We start from the raw sequence: 19,192 nt of genomic DNA, 5'->3' as shown, positions 1-19,192 counted from the left end.
AATCAAAACAAAACTCAAAACCAAAAAACAACCCCAACAGTGTTAGGACTACAGCATCTAGCTGGCTGCTGTAAACAGCCTGCTCATTTGAGAAAGGGAGCTGAAGGCTTGTGCCATCATTTGACAAAGTAAATGTGTTTGCTCTGTCTATAAGACCACCAGATGAGCTATAGATAGTCTGGAACAATGCAGAGAGGAAACTGGCATTATCATAGATGAGAAGGTAGTCACAGTCACACTTGATGTAACAGGCACAGAAGATAATTTTAAGGTTATATTTGAAATGAAAGAAAAAGAAATGTGATGGAATCACTCAAACACTGTGGAGGCACCTATACCAAAGTTACTACTACTTGCATGTCATATCTGCATCTGGAGAAAAAAATAGCAGAAGATCCTGAAGACATTGCTACATTTAGAAGATAAGAAGTTCACCAGCAGTTATTATATATATATATAAATTTTTTTTTTTCCAAAACTTGAATAGTAAGTTATGAACTAGTTTGTCCCCATTCATAATAATAAAAACATAGGCAACACTAATAGCTATTCACTTAAGTAAATAAATATATTTAAATATATATATTAATATATATTATATAAATATATAAATATATAAAAATGTGTTTTATAATAAAACTACTTCAGTGGATACCAGTGTTTAAATTATTAAAGATTTGGACCAATAAGGATCATACAGCAGGAGCAACAAAAACAGTACCAAAGTGCTGAGGGAACAGAACAAAAAGTAGAATCAGAACTGGCAGTCAGAATTTTGCATGGGAGCAAGAAGACTCATAGTGCAAATGACGACTTTTTAAGGACTCAAATCTGCTAGTTAAAAGTGCACCAAGGTGGGGCTCAGATAGAAAATAAAGAATGTGTGCAAAATTGCATTGCAGTAGCAATGACACCAGGAAATTCAGATTCATTGAGACACAGATGGCAGGCACCATGGAAGCTTTTAGGAATGCTTTAGTGTGTCCTGAACAGCTAAATTATAACAATAAATTAAATACTCATATTGCTTTACAAGCGAAATTAATAAGATTCAAAATGGAGCTCAATACTGGGTTTGCTAATTTCACAGGATTATTAGAGACTATTTTAAAAGGGCCAGTAATAAATTATCTCTGTGTTTCTAAAAAACTAGATTAATTAGTATTGTCCAAAGTTATGATTTTAAATACAATATAAGGTATGAACAGCACAAATTAAAATTTGTCATTCAGGCACTGACATTGAATCAGTGATCATTGATCACACATTGATCACAGTGATCAGTTTCAGATGGAGCAAAACAGAAAGCATCCACAGACTTCAAAAAAATTAGACATGAAAAAAATCAGCCGTATTTTGAATAATATACATAACTGAAAGTGGCTTTCAAAATTTCTTGACTTCAGTCAGCTGGAGCACCTCTCCAATGCTACATAATTTGTGCTGAGAAACAGCAGTGCACTGAAGCCAAAACAAAGTTGTCAAGCACAACAGGTGCACACAGAGGATGGAAGAAATCATATTTGTGCTAAATATCTGGTCTTCCAAAAGCCTTACTTGAAATACAAATAATCATGTAAACCAGGAATGAAGTTGTCAGGCTCCCCTGGAGTTGGCAAAGGAACAGCTAGTGTTCCCAGCAGCCAGGCAGGACAATGTTACTGCTCCTTGAACATCCAAGGCAACGCACACGTCACCAGAAACGTCACCCACTGGCGTCTTACAATGCTGTTCTTAGGAAAAGCAGCTGCAAACACGGAAGAGAGAAGAGCACTGCTTCTATAAGTATTGTACAGCCTTGGGAGGGGAAAAAAGCTGCCATATAAATCCTGAAAAAGACAAAGAGACGGAGAAAATGGAAAAATGGCATTTGCATTGGAGAAGTTTCACTATTTTTATCAGTGTTTTGTTCCAGCTGGACTATCTCATTCATTAGCTCATGTGCCCTTTCACAGACCTCCCCGTGGGCACAGAGGCCATTGGGTTCCTGCCAAGAAAAGCAGATGAGGAGGCATCAAGGCTGTGTACATTTGAAAAAACGTGAACTAAACTGGTGGCCTGAATCCAAGCAAGCCTGTACCACTCTCTCTACTCTGAATGTTATCTAGAGAGCAATAGCACAGAAAGATCACATTTAAACTTAGTCTTCATAGCTTCTTTGTCACAGACATATTATAAAAGCAGAGTCCTGAGGGCTTTCTCCTGAATCAGAAAAAAAAAAATTGTATCCAGTCCTTTACAGACCTCTATGCAAAACATTCTAGCCACCCATAATAATAAAACTCAGAATTTCCCCAGAAGCATTTCATCCTTTTTTTCCATAAACTAGCAATCTTGACCTCTAGCATTTAATTTATTTTACTAAAGTATTCATTTCTTTCAATAAATGAAGCATTCCAGATTTGACTCTTTATGCAACAAAGATTAATCAGAGAGCATGACAGTGCATGTACCAATTTTATTTACTGGTCTCCATATATACGAAAGTATAAAACTGACTACCAGAAGAGTAACAGAATGCATTAGAAAATTCCTTTCTAAAGCTTCAGTTTATCAAGTTAATAATTAATTCATTTATGAAAATAGAGCTGAAAGTCCAGGAGCAAAGTTCCACAGTAAAACAAAGTGATATTACTTGTTCTTAAAACAGTCTCCTAACTCACTCAAAAATGACAGTACCTGTTACCCAGGAAGACCAGAAGCTTTTTGCTACCTTGCATAAGATCGCAACGAGTAAACCCACCAAAGTAATGGATTGACTCATAGAAACAACTGCTTATAAAATGGAGTCCTTTGCACAAAAGACTAGATGTGGCTGAGGGAAAAACAAGAAGCATCTGCACCAAAGCCCCTGCTGTGCTGTCACTCAGCACATGACAGAGCCCACAGTGGGGTCATCAGCCACTCACTGTGGGCACGCTGGGATTCTTTAATTGCACACCTAAATAATTTCATGAACCACAAGGAAAAGATCACGCCTCTGGCCTAAGCTCTTCCAAAAAACCTATCCATTATTCCTAATTATCTTCTAACACCTCTCTAATTTGCCACGTACAGAGTCGCTGCAGAGAGCACGGTGACCTTTTGCGGGACTTCACTGACTGGTATTTCAGAGTTGTCCCACTGAGCAGTGGGATCAGGAAAAGCAGCAATTGCAAATAGTGTTCTAAAACAAGCATGCAAAAGGGCTGAACCACCCTAGACTGGAAACAAGGTTTACAAGTTGATGGGTACCATTAAGGAGGACAGGATGCAGCACTCAGATGTCATTCATCCACATGGGTCTCCTGTCAATGACCTTTGCAAAAAACAAATCAATACTAAGCAGATACTGTATCTACTACTTACTGTGTAGAAAAGGTCAACCATTTTCATGTATGTATCAGTTCCAACATTACTGTTTTCAAACAGGGAACTGCTTAAACCTGAGAATTAAGAAAAAAACCCTATCTTGCACAAAACACCATTTCAAAATGTGCTAACTTAAAGAAAAGACTTGGAATGGAAACTTATTTCATAAGCAAGGTATGATGCTTGCAGAAGGAATCTAAAGCTCTATCTTGCTATCATGAAATGTTCTCTAAAAATACAATGCAAATCTTCCTTAGCATAATCTGGTACCACCTGTGTGTTTTACCACAGAAACAAATATATTTTTAAAATACTAAGCCATTTACGGTCATTTTGTGCATGCCCACTGTACCTGTTTTTGATTCTATGTACTGGCCACAGAGATTATTATCCTCTTGCAGCTCACTTAGATGGCATATTTTGAGAGAAGCCTTTATAGAAATACATGTTTTGGCTCTATATTTTAACTTGATCTCACTTAGCTCAATGCCCAATCCTTTCAGCTTCAGCAAGAAAATTCTGTAATACACATATTGCCACAGTCTAGGAGATGCTCGGTACCAAAATCATAACTGAAATTTCTGGCCTTGTTTTTAAATATATTTTTGAATTCCTGAAGTATGATTCAGTTTAACTCTACATAGGACTTGAAAGTTTAAGGATGAACATCAAAACTCTATTACAACACTGTGTTTAAATGAGAAAGTATCCTGTTGCATATTTTAAACATACCACAAATGTCAAGCAACTTCAGTCTGGTTCTAGTTAGAAGACACTGCTGCACTATTTGATATTGCAAGTGCAAGATCCACAAGGACAATGTTTTAAAATATTCAGAAATCTAATATTTTAAAATGCTTTCATATGGGTAAAGGGTTATTTAATACTCAGTGTAATGAATTTCTGAGTTACATTAACTGAAGCATCATAAGGAGATATTGTACTCCTACTTTCTAGCTGTGTGGAAGTGGAGCAATGGCAGTGCCATACATCCACAAGCAAAGTAATAAAAAAGGATCTATAATCTTTTGACGCATACATTTAATACATTTCAGTAAGGTTTATTACATTTATTACATTTCTTCCTTCCTCTTTTCAGCATTACTCATGGTTAATGTTGAGGTATGCACAATGTTTAAAATCACTCAGCAGTTCACGCTGAGAAAAGAGAAGCAATGTTTTTAAGAATAAAATAGTTATTTCTAATCTTATTACACTTGAGTTGGTCAAGAGGTGAAGCATCTTATTATAATTCTGCAAATCAGAGAAAACATCCACCGACTCCATTACTTGTTTATGTTATTCTCTTGCAAAGCCGCATTCTAAGAATGGTTTCTTTCTGTCAAGCAGATATGAAGGTAAAGCCAAATCATTCAGCTTTGTACCATTAAACAGTGTACCCTGACAGATTAGGAAACTCTATTTTGATGCTGCTGTCACCCATATCAGCAAATCTAAATCTGAAATTAGGTTTTGTGTTAATTTTTAATTAGTTGATTGTGCCACCACATCTGAAACTCAAATGTTAAAAAAATACTTAAAAAAAATACCATTGTCTAGGAGTCAAACACTGAAAAAAAAGCTACAATTCTGACTGCAGCCACATGCCAAAAGGCAAATTACAAGCCATCAACTCATTTTAAGATTTCTTAAACTGCCTACTGAATTATTTTTTCACTGAGGAAATCCAATCTATGCACTGTGATTCAGGACAGAGCTGCCTCTCTCCCTGTCTTGTCATACTGCTTATTTTTATTAGCTGCAATGGCAGAGAAGTATAGATTTTTAATATACTTTTATTGCATTTTGGATAGCTGACTTATTGACAGTAGGTTTGGGGCATTTTCTTCCTGAATTTTTATGTCTATGCCTTTTTGATGACTATGCTTTTTAAATTTTTATTGGGAGTTTAAAAATGGCTGCATTTCTTTAGGGACAGATGAAAAATTCTATCACGTGTAATACCAACATGTTCATTTAGATGCAGAGGGCATTTTTAAAAAAACAAAAACAAAACACACAAAAACCCCCTCAGTACTAACACTGGTATGTTCTTGCAATCTCCTATTCCACACTTGAAAATGTCTCAAGCGTTTTTAAAGCAGGATCAAAATAAAACATGCTGAAGATATAAGTTCTTTTCAAGTGATTTAGATTTTTACTCAGTGAAAACCTATTTCTTTACTCCCTAACAATGAAGAACACACAGTACACTAGTAATTATTCTAAAAACAGTTACACTTCCTACTGTGCCTTCATAAGCAGAACTGTGAAACAGCAACATTGCAACAGCACTGAGCAAACAGAAATCAGGATGCTAACTCTGCATGTGAGCACACAGGTCTGCTCAAAAGACTGCAGACTGTGGGTATTGCTGTAACTGGCTGTAAGTGTCTGCTTTTGGAGACAGCTATCCCTCAGAGGTAGTCTCTTTCATTTCACTTGGCCATACATTAATAGGCTGTCATCCTGCACAGCATTGAGGGTTGTGGCAGAAGCAAAAAGAAATGCTTTCTCCAGAAAGCTGGTGATGGGAAGGAGGAAACAGATTACAGCCAGCAGCAGCATCCAACTAGAAATCTTGGGTTTTTTACCTTCCCATAAGAACAGTCAGAGAAAATGCAGCAGAAAGGTATAAAGCAGATTTTCTGCATTACAGCTATGAACACTAGAATGCTATTGATCTGAATTGTGATGTGTTTTGGAAAAAATATTTAAAGGAAGAAGATAAAATAGGAATCCATTACATTCTTTACTTGCCTTAAGCGTGTCATTAAAAGCAGGCAAATAAACTCAAAGCATCCACATTCTGCGATAAAAACATATTTTATAAAATAGCAAGACTTTTCTGAAAAAAAAAAAAATCTTAAAATCAATAACCAAGTGCCTAAGTTGTACATTTTGTCATGATGTAAATCATGACAAATCAATGGCAAGAAGTGTATCTTCAGCACATTCCACCCCGAACTTTCAAAGGAATACTTTATTTAGAGAAACAGTTCATTTTCTTGCCCATACCAGAAGCCCCAACACTCAAGTTTACATTTTTTTCCTTTCTACTCTTAAAAGTTATACTAAAACTGCTTTAAAAGGTATTTTATTACTCCAGTGGAAGTACCTGTTGTAAAACAACATACACATTCCCATAGGCTTTTTGTAAATTCTAACAAGCCATTACACCCTATTTAATATGAATTTTAACCATGTCTTTGCACTTAGTCCCACCTTACTATCTTACCATACCATCTTACTCATAATCACTTCTGAAATTCCAAGTCCTATATCTTAATTGAAACTGTGGACTTCTATTACAGCACTAAATTAACTACATGACTTTGAGGATTTGGGAGAAAAAGAATTCATATGATCCAAGACTTGATTGTCCAAATACCTTGTGTTTTAAAAGTGAGGTGTTTTATTTAGGTATGACAGTTGACCCTTAGAAAATAGTATCACATCAAAGTCATCAAAACAGTGCAGGCCTGACCAAAATGAAAACAATCAAGTGCATCATACAACATCTGAAAAAAAGATTATTCTACCTGTATCGAACATGCTCGATTGTGTCATATGTCAGCTTGCTGCTGATATTCTGACTATGAGGGTTGCCTAGGAGACAACAGAAATACAGAAATTAATCATTAATCAAAAATTTCTTATTAAATTTCTCTTTTATCAAAGTATTACACCAAGTGAGCGTAAAAGATGATAAAGATTCAATGCATACTTAACAGCAGTTCCCTGAAGCCCCCTAGTCAAGAGAAGGGACACACAACAGGGTAAAGCAATTATGACAGACCCAGAAACTTCATCTGAAATCTCTTATTAATACTCATGCAGTTCCCTTAAAAAGAAAATGAAACAGCATATTCACAAACATACTAAAAAAAACTACAGATGGAGTGCACATTCATAAATGTATTTGTGCAGTAGCTAAGAAGCAAAAGACAGGATATGGAGAAAATAGACAATCATGATTGGACAGAATTAATCCTGTTTTTTCAGTGTCTGAAATTCAAATAATTCATTGAAATAGAAATGTTATTGCAAAGTTAGTAGTCGCCTTAGCCCAGCTCAGCACAAACAATATAACAATTAAGACAGCATTTTATCTTCTTGAGTAAAAAAGGTTACTGCAAGATTCACCCAGGCACAGCACATTTTCCTATCAGCAAATACTCAGAGAACATGGCAAAACAGTTTGGAAAGGGAATAAGGAAAAAATTGCTATACTAACACAGTTTTTGCAATAGGCTCCGATATTAGCTACTCTTTTCAAAATTTAAAAGTTATCCTGAAAGTTGTTGAGTGAAGGTATTGAAAATAGTAACTTTAGAGCTCAAACTGAAAACCAAAACTTAAGACTTTTCATGTCCGATGGTGCATTTCTGTAATTTTCAGTTTAAATATTTTCAATTTAGAAGTGAAGTACTCTCTTACTTATATTACTTTCCCTCATTTACACATGCAACAGCTATACTGCAGGTCTTTGGACCTGTGGATTATCACCAAGAAAATAAAAAAGCTGCAAGTCAAACCCCCTTTATTCATATCTGTGTTTGTTAAATTAACTCTTCCTATACAGAATTTACTGTCCTTAGAGTATAAGATGAAAATGAAAAAAAAAAAAAATTGACCATGCTGGAGCTCTCATCATCGTTTTAGATGAAAACACCAATAAAAAGACACAATTTGTTCTCCTATAGCATTATAGGTACTATGCAAATCTGCTCCAAACTGGCAGTACTACTATTTCCATTCACAAGCACTCAATTGATTCACAAATTAATTTTTTCTGCCACAGATGGCACTTATTAAAAGGGTTGAGCCCAATGTTGTTTGAAATAAGTAAGATCAGAGCACATATATTTCACTCTACAATGTCAGAGTGAATGTGACAGAACATTAATTTTCATATCACTGTCATGTACTTGAATAGGAGATCTTGAATGTAATCAAATTGATGTATTTTGTTATAACAGGAAAAAGTCCCTATCCCTATCAAGAACACTTATTTGTAGTGAAACTTAAATTTATGCTCTGGATCCCAGCCTTGCCAGCATTCAGGAAAAAGAATAGGGGGAAATGACATAATGGCACATGGAAAATGACAACTATCCAAAACTCTCAAGTGGCTTGCCCAGGTGATAAGCATATGTGTGCCAGTGCTGGAGTGAACAAGCATTTTCTTGTAAAGCAGTGGTACCTAGTTCCCAAGTGATGAATCCCTTTGTTCCATGCATCAGGGAGCACAAGAAAAACCAGCCAAAACATGACCCACAGAATACACCATAGGAACTTTGATTACTTCAGTAATCAATAATACTGTGCAGTATATTTTTTTCTGATTGAGCATGACTCACTCTAATGTAAATTGTTTCACACAGTAACAGTATTTCTTAAACAATGGATGCTGTTGACTTTGTACAAAATCACATTCAGAGTGTGATTCTCAACTAGATAAAAACCTGCAGAAGGTCTTTTCCAAGAAACTCAGTGTCCTGGGTTGGTGTTGTGTCTGCTCCTCTCCTGCCCCCACACCTCTCTGTCTGCATGGAGCTGCCCCTGGTGCCCTTTCCCCCCCCCGGGGTGGTGGTGCCCCGGGGCTGGGCTGCTTGGCTTGCCCTGCTGCCCGGCTGCTGCTGCTGCTGCTGCTTGCTGCCCGCTTGCTGCTACCCCAGCCGCTGCCCTGCTGCTGCTGCCCCAGCTCTGCCCCGGCTGCTGCCTTCCCCTCCCCCTTCTCTCCTTCAGCTCCAAGATCTGTACCGGCTCCGGACGGGACCTGGACATCAGAGACTGCCTCCGGAGCCTGCCCAAGAAGCTTCTCGCCCTTCCCAGCAGCGACCGTCTCTCACACTGGTGGAAACGTTTTTGTCATCTGGGATTGTACTTTCCTGTTGCTGGGAAGTGTTTTTCTTTGTTTGTTAATAAATAGGTTTTTTCCACTTTTCCCCCCGAGTACAATTCTTTCCGAGCCCAGTGAGGGGAGGAATTGTGAGGGGGGCTTATTCTCTGGGGGGCTCCTTTGGAGGTTCCCCCCCCCGGTTTGTCCCAAACTTGGACAAATAATTTGGTGGCCCGTATGGGGAAACCAGACAAAGTGGAAAAAACCTTACTCTAATAATATTTTGTTTTCAATTGTTTGTGTTGGTATTGGTATGGTTATTGAATCCATAATGGCTTTTGGAGTGGAAGCCTGCCTGTATATTTGGTCTTTAGGGCTTTTTGAAGTGTTAATACCCCTGTGGTCTTTGGGCTTGTTCTCTTATCCGGAGATAGCCCCGGTGTTATCCTTAATAAGTAGTTTTTGCATTAAAGGGGTATTAACCAAAATATTTATTGGGCTAGGCTTGTTTGTGATGATTTGCAGGAGGTTCATAAGAATGTTAGAATCTACTTCAGGGATGTATACTTCCTGGTTTTTGTTGTGCACTCAATTTATTAGAGGAGAAGCAGGCAAAGAGGACTTCTCGCCTTTATTTTCCTTCTTCTCCTCTGAATCATTTACATCTCTGTTAGAAAATGTTCAGTTCTCCCTGAATATTAAGGAAATCATCTTTTTGGTATTTAATTTAGTAAGTTTTTTATATACTGTCTGCAGCTTATATAAAATGAAGGCTGAGATTTCCAGAGGGGCTGGTGAGACTCCTGATTTAGGAGTAAAGCCAAGCAGAAGGAATCTTGAGTGGAATGGGAAATGGGAGAACATGGGCCAAATTCTGAAAGAATTTTCTGACCCTATAATCTGGGACTTCCCATCTGACCAGATTCAGGATCCAGTCAAGGTTGCAAAATACCTGAGAGAGAAATGCCAGGATGACCATAAGAAAAAAAAATCACTGCAGTGAGCTGGGCTCTGGCGTATGCTTATCGTACCCTGTTTGATAGTGTAGAACAACAAACAAAGGAAAGGGAACAGGGAGATAACATAGCTACTATGCCAGCTACTCAGGCTGTAGTTAGCACCCCAGGCTCGAGGACAGGGGCAAAATTAGAAAGTAAGCTTCAACCAATGCTCTGTGGGGATGGTTGAAGAAATCGAAAGAGACGAACTGGCAGCGCAGAGGAAAACCAATTTGGGCTGCTGAAGAGTGGAAAGACATCGCTACTCGATTAGAGAAACTACCTGTGAAAGTTCGCCATGTAGATGCCCATGTCCCCAAAAGGAGAGCCAATGAGGAGCAGCAAAATAATCAGCAAGTAGATCAAGCTGCAAGGATAGGGGTGTCGAAGATAGACTTAGATTGGGAACACAAGGGAGAATTGTTCCTGGCTCGATGGGCCCACGATGCCTCAGGTCATCAGGGCAGAGATGCCACCTACAAGTGGGCACGAGACCGAGGGGTGGATCTAACCATGGAAAGCATCTCCCAGGTTATCCACGACTGTGACACGTGCGCTGCCATCAAGCAGGCCAAGCGGGTGAAGCCCCTCTGGTATGGGGGGCGGTGGTCCAAGTATAAGTATGGAGAGGCCTGGCAGATTGACTACATCACACTGCCTCAGACCCGCCAGGGCAAGCGCTATGTCCTGACCATGGTGGGAGCCACCACTGGGTGGTTAGAGACGTACCCAGTGTCTCATGCTACAGCCCGCAACACCATCCTGGGCCTGGAAAAGCAGGTCCTGTGGAGGCATGGCACCCCGAGAGGATCGAGTCAGACAATGGGACTCATTTTAAGAACAATCTCATTAACACCTGGGCTAGAGAACACGGTATTGAGTGGGTGTACCACATCCCTTACCATGCACCAGCTGCAGGTAAAGTGGAAAGGTACAATGGATTACTGAAAACCACCTTGAAGGCATTGGGTGGGGGGTCTTTTAAAAACTGGGAACAACATCTAGCAAAGGCTACTTGGTTAGTTAACACCAGAGGTTCCATCAACCGAGCAGGTCCTGCCCAGTCTGACTCCCTTAATACAGTGGATGGAGATAAAGTTCCAGTGGCCCATGTCAGAGGTTTGTTAGGAAAGGCAGTGTGGGTTAATCCTGCCTCGAGTACAGGCAAACCCATTCGTGGGATTGTCTTTGCTCAAGGACCAGGATGCACGTGGTGCATAATGCAGGAAGATGGAGCAACACGGTGTGTACCACAGGGAGAACTGATTGTAGGATGAGACAGAAAGACATATGTAAGTGTTGAAGGTCTGAGTAAGTGAAATGAGAGGAAATGTGTAAGTGATGAAGGTTTGAGCAAGTCGGATGAAAGCTTTTACGTTGTAGTGAGTGGGTGTATATCCCAATCGTGTGTAACGTTCACGATGTGGGATAAGGGGTGGAATGTCCTGGGTTGGTGTTGTGTCTGCTCCTCTCCTGCTCCCACACCTCGCTGTCTGTATGGAGCTGCCCCTGGTGCCCTTTCCCCCCCCCCGGGGTGGTGGTGCCCCGGGGCTGGGCTGCTTGGCTTGCCCTGCTGCCCGGCTGCTGCTGCTGCTGCTGCTTGCTGCCCGCTTGCTGCTACCCCAGCCGCTGCCCTGCTGCTGCTGCCCCAGCTCTGCCCCGGCTGCTGCCTTCCCCTCCCCCTTTCTCTCCTTCAGCTCCAAGATCTGAACCGGCTCCGGACGGGACCTGGACATCAGAGACTGCCTCCGGAGCCTGCCCAAGAAGCTTCTCGCCCTTCCCAGCAGCGACCGTCTCTCACACTGGTGGAAACGTTTTTGTCATCTGGGATTGTACTTTCCTGTTGCTGGGAAGTGTTTTTCTTTGTTTGTTAATAAATAGGTTTTTTCCACTTTTCCCCCCGAGTACAATTCTTTCCGAGCCCAGTGGGGGGAGGAATTGTGAGGGGGGCTTATTCTCTGGGGGTCTCCTTTGGAGGTTTCCCCCCCAGGTTTGTCCTAAACTTGGACACTCAGGTTTGAATGATTTAGATGGAAACTTGAGAAGACTCATGGGAATTTTGCTTTGCACTTACCATAAACATTGTTTCTGAGGTCATCAGTAAAAGCTTTAAGTAGACTCTCTGGAAAAAGTGCTGAACCAGCATGGTCAAGGTAAGTAATCCCTAAAATACAAATAAAATTACTAGTTTCAATTTTTAAAAGATTTAATGCCATTTTCTCCCACAGATTACGTTGTGAAGTGCACCATTCAAACACCCCTTTTCACTCACTAGCAGACAATAAAAAAAAAAAAATAATAGAAGGCAAACATTTTGGTCACCTGTGTATAATTTTTAATTAAAACCAAATAGGTCCTTCCTTTCATGCTTAGATTTCACAATCTTTGGAAGAGAAAAACCTTTTGTTTGGCCTGTACAAAACTGAGTAAGCTGGTGTCTTCAGCTATAGTACCTTGCTACTTTTAGTCACTACTTATTATGAAAACTACTATTACCACAATGCTAATAATTATTATTAACAGCAACACCGATAGTGATATTGTCTCCTTGCTGACAGGTCATGCAACTCTCTCAAGAATTGACAAGACCTGAAGCCCAAAGACAGGACTAGTATGTTTTAATGTATTTAATCATGTCTCTCCATTCTGCTGCACTTAACATTCAATTCCTTTTTAAAATCTCCTTTTATATTATTAAGTTATTGCAAAACTTTAAAAGAAATGCTTATTGGAAATGAAGGCTGTTTCATGTTTGGCCATTTTAGATTTCTTAATCTTTAGCAATTATTTTTCCATTCCTCCAGTGTGTTCTGTGCTCTTTATTAGTTTTTTCATTTCACTTACCTTAAGCATCTCAACCTATTTCAAATTTTAATAATGATGAATATGATTAAGATTAGAATTTATTAAGTATTTTAAAGGTCTTCCCTTTCCACATGGATTTAAAATTAAGCTTTAAATGAGAAGCCTTGACACTTGGAAATATATACTGTTATATATTATGTTACTGTAGCAGTGATCCAGTGGGTAAAGCTGAGAGGCAGTGCTAATAATAAAACCAATCCAGACATCTACCCTTTATTTTCAAAAGAGAAGACTCCTTTCCTGTCTTAAAATTTCCTCACTTAAAGTGCCTAGCAGACGCAGAATCCTTAATGATGGCTTGAAGTCAATCAAGTGTTTTAAGGTCCTTTTTTTTTTTTTAGGTTTTTAGTTGTTTACAAAGGAGAATCCAAGGAAGTTTCTCCCAAGCAGTACGAAGCAGCACGCAGAAACCCTGAGGGGTCAAAATGCATATGGAGGTCTGACCTGCTCAGTTCCTGACAGCTGCTCAGCTCTCCGCAGGAATGCAGGGCTTTGGAGGGAGAGAGGCACACTGCCCATGGCCACCCAGGACCTGCAGCTTGGCACCAAAAGCTCAGGCATGCCCTGAGATGGAGCTAAAGCCTGGAGCAACAGCCAGGACCTCCACCAGCTCCAACAGCATCAGTCAGGAAAACAGGCAGCCCACGGTCACTGGCTACAGCTGGGAGAGGTGGGAAAGACAGGACTGGGGCTGAGAACAGGAAGAGGCAGCCCTGAGCCAGGCACAAGAAGAATGACTGCTGTCCTGGAAGGAACCACCCTGGCCAACACTCTTGCAATAAAGCCTCCACAAAGATGTCATTTGGCTCTCATGGACACCAGGTGATGCCAGGTGATGCTCCTCTGGTAGCAGCTGCTGTGTTTGGACCTTTCCAGCCCCAAGGAAAGTCCCAGCACTGAAGTCATTACACAGCCCTACAGCATGAGCAAAAAACAAGCAGCCAGCTCCTCAATACAAACCAGCTCCTCAAACACAAACCATCCACTGACAAGGGACAGGCACTTCCCATCCCGACCAACATTCCTGTGAGACAATGTGTACTGAAAGACCTCTAGGTAAAGGCCCCTTAAGTGGTTTTTCAAATTTGATTCCTTATGTAGCTCATGATGAAGGATGATATTGCAGTTCTCTGAAATGGAAGCTAGTAATTTTTTAAACTCCTCCTCTGGGTATAATACTTTTAAAATCTGGGAGAAAATCTGGCTGAGGAAGGAAAAATTATTAATTCTTAAACTTTAATTTTATATTTAATGCTACTGTCTAATTGAAAACAGAGAAAAGCATTTAATACTCTCTCCAACTGCCCAAAAAAAGAAATGGTCTCTCTTGTCATTTGAGGCTGCACTGAAACAAATATCTTCATTGCTACTGCACTTTTATGATGCAGTTTTTCCTTGCTGTCTTACTTCAAAAAATTTTTTTTTTAAAGAAAAGAAAAAAAAGTGGCACATGTATAATACCATGGAAAAACACATTAATAACTTTCATTGTGTTTTTCCCCTGGTTTAATAACATTTGCTATTTTATCTTTATTGAATGCACATTAAGCAAAGAGATTTGTCAGTACATAGAGAACAATACAGTTGCCATTGCTCCACTGTGGTATTTAGTATATAGGCTGTCAGCACTATGAAATGATCCTGTTTATGGGAAATAACAGGAGAAAGAAAATATAATATGATCAACCAAAAGAACATTAAAATGCAATATCCATCAGGATGTCGTTTCATTGCTCAGGGAAAATGTAAAATTAACTTTTAGTTTCATTTACATACTATTATGTTTGGAGTGTGTAACTCGTCTAATAATATACCAACTATTTGATAAAATCATATTTCAGAAGTAAATTTATTTTTAATACAAGTATAAAAAAAAAATTCAATGTGTTGGCATTAGTTATGGAGAGTTATTCAGCCTGAGTAGCGGTTCATAAGCTGCAATATTCATATGCTAATATCCTTGCAGAATAATTTTACATGGGGAAGTCTTTGGGAGTCAATACAGGCCAGTCGGTCCTGCTGAAAAAGTCCCAGCCCAGCTCTCTGATCTCCTTACATGCTACAATTCAGCTCTTAACAAAGTGTGTGCTCTTGACTCTTTGTAAAACTTCATGAGTGCACACCTACATACAGCCTCATAAATGCCAGGGGATCATCCAGTTTAACTGAACATTTCTACCTCTTAAGAGAAAAAAGATAATTTAACTTGGAGCATTTCAATATTAGAGTTTAAGGCCAAGCGAGAACACTCAACTGCACAAAAGTCTGAGAACCTGCAAAACATGTAAGGCAAAGAGGAAACTACCAGATTACTCTCTGTGAGCCAAATACCTGCTTCTGACAAAAGCACACGTCTAAAATGTTATTCCACCTGACTTAGAATATATTGGAAGACATAATTTGATGAAGCGAAAGTTGAACAAGGCAGTTACAGCTTTACTAAATCTTTCAGTAACTGCTAAGTTGTGTAAATGTCTACCACCCAGAGGACAGTCTAGAGGGGAAGCACAGAGAGACACCCTGGAGGCACTTCCTACAATGGCTTAGTGCCACATGCAACTAAGGGACTAAGCTGTCTCTGACTTCACAACCCACTCATGAACCCATGTCCAGTCACCCAGCTTTCTCTGGCTAAACAATTGCTACTTTGGTGTTACATGTTCTTGCAATCCTTTAAATTGTTCTTGGTGCTACACATTTTGTCTAAATATCACTTCCAAAAATAACCAATTTACCTATACATCATCTGGACACTCTGTATTCACCTCCTTAACCTTTAGTTATTCTGTGATTCCACTATAGTCACCAAAACAAGCCAACCTGAGCTTCACAGATTATTTCCCACAGCATTGACACTTCAAAATTCCTGCACTCCAGCTGATTATAGGCTGCCAGTTATATTGCCAAAAGTCTCATAATAAAGAATGAAATGTGTAGTTACAAGGCAGCAACTCTATAGAGTCATGAATTTTGATTGGTGGATATAATTGCAATTCAGTAGGATTATATGCACTATATTACTTGGAAAGCAGATACAGAAAATGCCCTGGGGAGAGAATATATATCTTAAGTATGGCAATATTAACAAACCAGTATGAAATAGATTATGTAAAAACAAGCTGAAGGCAAAATTAAACATTATCTGTCAAAAGATAAATATCACATTTCCATATACCAAACCACAAGCAGGAGAAAAAACAAGTGACGAAAAGGGAGAAGCAGGCTCTACAGAGGTTGTAGACAAGTGTGGTATCATTTGGACACACAGAGGTTTTAACAAGTAGGATCAGATCAGGTACCTCAGATTCATAGAATCATAGAATAGTTTGGGTTGGAGGGGACTTCAAAAATCACTTAATTCCAACCACCCTGCCATGAGCAGGGATACCTTCCATTAGCCCAGGTTGCTTGAAGTCCCATCCAACCTGGTCTTGAACACTTCCAGGGATGGGACAGCCAAAACTTTCCTAGGCAATCTGTTCCAGTGCCTCAACACCCTCACAGTAAATAATTTCTTCCTAATACATAATTTAAACCTACTCTCTTCCACTTTGAAGCATTCCCCCTTGTCCTGTCACTACATACTCTTGTAAAAGTCCCTCTTCATCTTTCTTGTAGGCTTCAAGTACCGAAGGACTGCAGTTAGGTCACTCTGAAGCCTTCTCTTCGCCAGGCTGAACAATGCCGATTCTCTCAGCTTTTCTTTATGGGAGAGGTGCTCCATTCCTCTAATCATCTTGGTGGCCCCCTCTAGGTTGCTCCAACAGGTCAGTGTCCTCCCTGTGCTGGGGTCCCCAGAGCTGGATGCAGCACTGCAGGGAGGGTCTCATCAGAGTGGAGCACAGAGGCAGAATCCCCTGTTTCACCCTGCTGGATATGCTGCTTTGGATGCAGCCTGGGATACAGCTGGCCTTCTGGGCTGTCAGCACACACGGCCAGGTTATTTTAGCAATCTAAGTCAGATACCCTTTAGAGTCAGCTCCTTCTTTCCAGTCACTGCATAAGACTTAGCTCCCCCAAGGGACACTCCTAAATTAAATAGCAAAAGTAGCTTTAACTATGTAATGTAATACATGTAGCCTTTCTAAAAGTGCCTGAAGTTCTGACACAGGGCATGATATGCCTACACACTGGGCACAGTGTCTGCCCACTGGAATGGGCAGACAGATACAGATCCTCATTATGCAAAACCATTAATGAAGTACATTAAAAGAAAACAAAATCCTACTAATACGGCTTGAGATTTGCCTTTCCTGGATAGTTTCCGGATTAAACATTTAATGAATATTTTTATGTGCACCTTCAGTTCCTTTTTGGCATCAAATGAGACAAAGAACTATCACATCAGAGTATGTTTTCTCAATAAAAACATACCTCTCATCTGAACAGTCCAGTTCTGCTAGACAAGGTAATGTTTTATTTCCCTTGCTTAGGGCCAAGGAGCCCTTCAAAAGACCGCAAAAGCATAGTGCTTGATGGGCAAGGCCATAGATGCTCAAAACCTGAATACTTACTATGCACTTAAAGGAGATTCCTCAGCATGATTTGACTTAATTGCTGCAGGCCTGGTGAAGTAACACAGCAGTCAGCCCACAGCCACGGGGCACATTCTGCCAGTACACCAAATTCATCAATTCGAGCAATCACAGCTTGACCTGACTGCCAAATGCTGCTCTGCACTGGGCTGTGACCAACCTGGATAAGAGTACCAATATTCTAATTCTATCCAGTTCTGAGTTCTGTGGGAAAACGGTGTTTAATTTATGTCCTTGAGTGTTTGACTCGATGGACTCATTACAAAAAGCAAAGCATGAAATGTGCAATTACATTTATCCATAATAAGTTCCCATTATTTTTTCTATGTGCTATTGGCTTGCATTATTTGTCTGACAGCATTATTACCTACAGCAGAGCAGGCAGAACATCAAAACTCTTTACAGAAAATACCACACACACTCTTTGCTTGCTGTACTCCCCAGCAGGGGCTATACCAACAAAAGCTCTTTAGGTGGATAAAGTTATTCAGTGTCATTATGCACTGACACTGTTCTATGTACATGAGTCCCTACCTGCAGCTTTCAGTTTACAGCTTACTGGTACTGAGGAAGAGGAGAGAGCAAAAAAAATTAATGATTTCACATTTATTAAGAAATCATATCCAAGCCTATATATTCTTCACAGCTACAGAAAAACATATAAATAAAAACTGCATTTCATCATTTGCCAACTCCTGTCTTAAATAAGACTGCAGTAAAGAGATCCATCAGCACCCCACCCTTACAGGCCTACCTGTAAGGCAGAGCTTTACTCAGTGCATCACTGGGGCAGGATTAAATATCGACTGCACTCGGGGACGTTATTTCCACAGACAGCTTTAATGGTTGTGTGACACTGGCTGAAGTCTTATTTGTGGGCATGAACCAGAGATACCACAGCTTCATACAAATAACCTACCTCAGCCTGTCTCTCTAAATGAAATATACATCACAAGTGATTCATATTCATGCATGCCTTCAAACAACTCTGGCTTGCTCAGACAGAAACCAGCATTCACACCTCCCTAGTGAAGACATGACCATTTTTCAGTCTCTTTCTTTTTTCCCTGTCTCTCTGATGCAATTGATCAAATGAAAGAAGAGTTGAAAGAGAACATATTCCCTGTTCTTCTATTACCGAAAAACGCTTTTGTTGGTTTTCCAGAAAATTTCACAGAAACATTCACATTTATGTAGGAAAGAGGCAGCTTTGTGTAGGAAAGAGAATTCTCATTTCAGATGAAAACACAATAGTAAAAAAAAATGTTTAAAGAATCAAAATAGTTGTTTATATAGTGGCCATTACCTAAACATTCTAATAGAATACTCCTGCTCATTTTTTCCTTCATTTTCTTCTCATAAAACAGCCACAGACTTTCAAAAACTGTTCAAAACTGACTTTTCTAATCAGTTCAACTTCTTGCTCTGTAGCTGAAATAATGGGCTTCATATGATAGGAAAATATAGTGACTCAATATTTTCTCCAAAATATATCAAATTAATTGTACAAAGATATATAGAAAGTCTTTTAAATTATTTTGTGTGTTCCCAAAAGCATTAAAAGATAAACTAAGTTCAAAACAAAAACCAAAGAGTAA

At 39.5% G+C, this 19,192-nt stretch overlaps 1 protein-coding gene across 2 annotated transcripts in view; it reads right to left on the bottom strand.

Annotated features, from left to right (window-relative positions):
• MOCOS (molybdenum cofactor sulfurase) overlaps window positions 1–19,192 on the bottom strand; it is a 209,312-nt gene that overhangs the window by 170,551 nt on the left and 19,569 nt on the right. The window contains exons 2-3 of one of the 2 annotated variants that reach the window (XM_056483843.1): window positions 12,269–12,358; window positions 6,894–6,960 (exon numbers count right to left, since the gene is read on the bottom strand). The exons of the other annotated variant lie outside the window; for it this stretch is intronic. Of the exons in view, the coding sequence (XP_056339818.1) occupies window positions 6,894–6,960; window positions 12,269–12,358 (157 nt within the window). The remainder of the gene's footprint in view (window positions 1–6,893; window positions 6,961–12,268; window positions 12,359–19,192) is intronic. 2 annotated transcript variants of the gene reach the window in all.

This window comes from Oenanthe melanoleuca, chromosome 2 (assembly GCF_029582105.1).
Source record: "Oenanthe melanoleuca isolate GR-GAL-2019-014 chromosome 2, OMel1.0, whole genome shotgun sequence".
Lineage (NCBI taxonomy): Eukaryota > Metazoa > Chordata > Aves > Passeriformes > Muscicapidae > Oenanthe > Oenanthe melanoleuca.
Note: the sequence above shows the minus strand (reverse complement) of the source record. Positions and strands in the feature narration are given on the sequence as shown.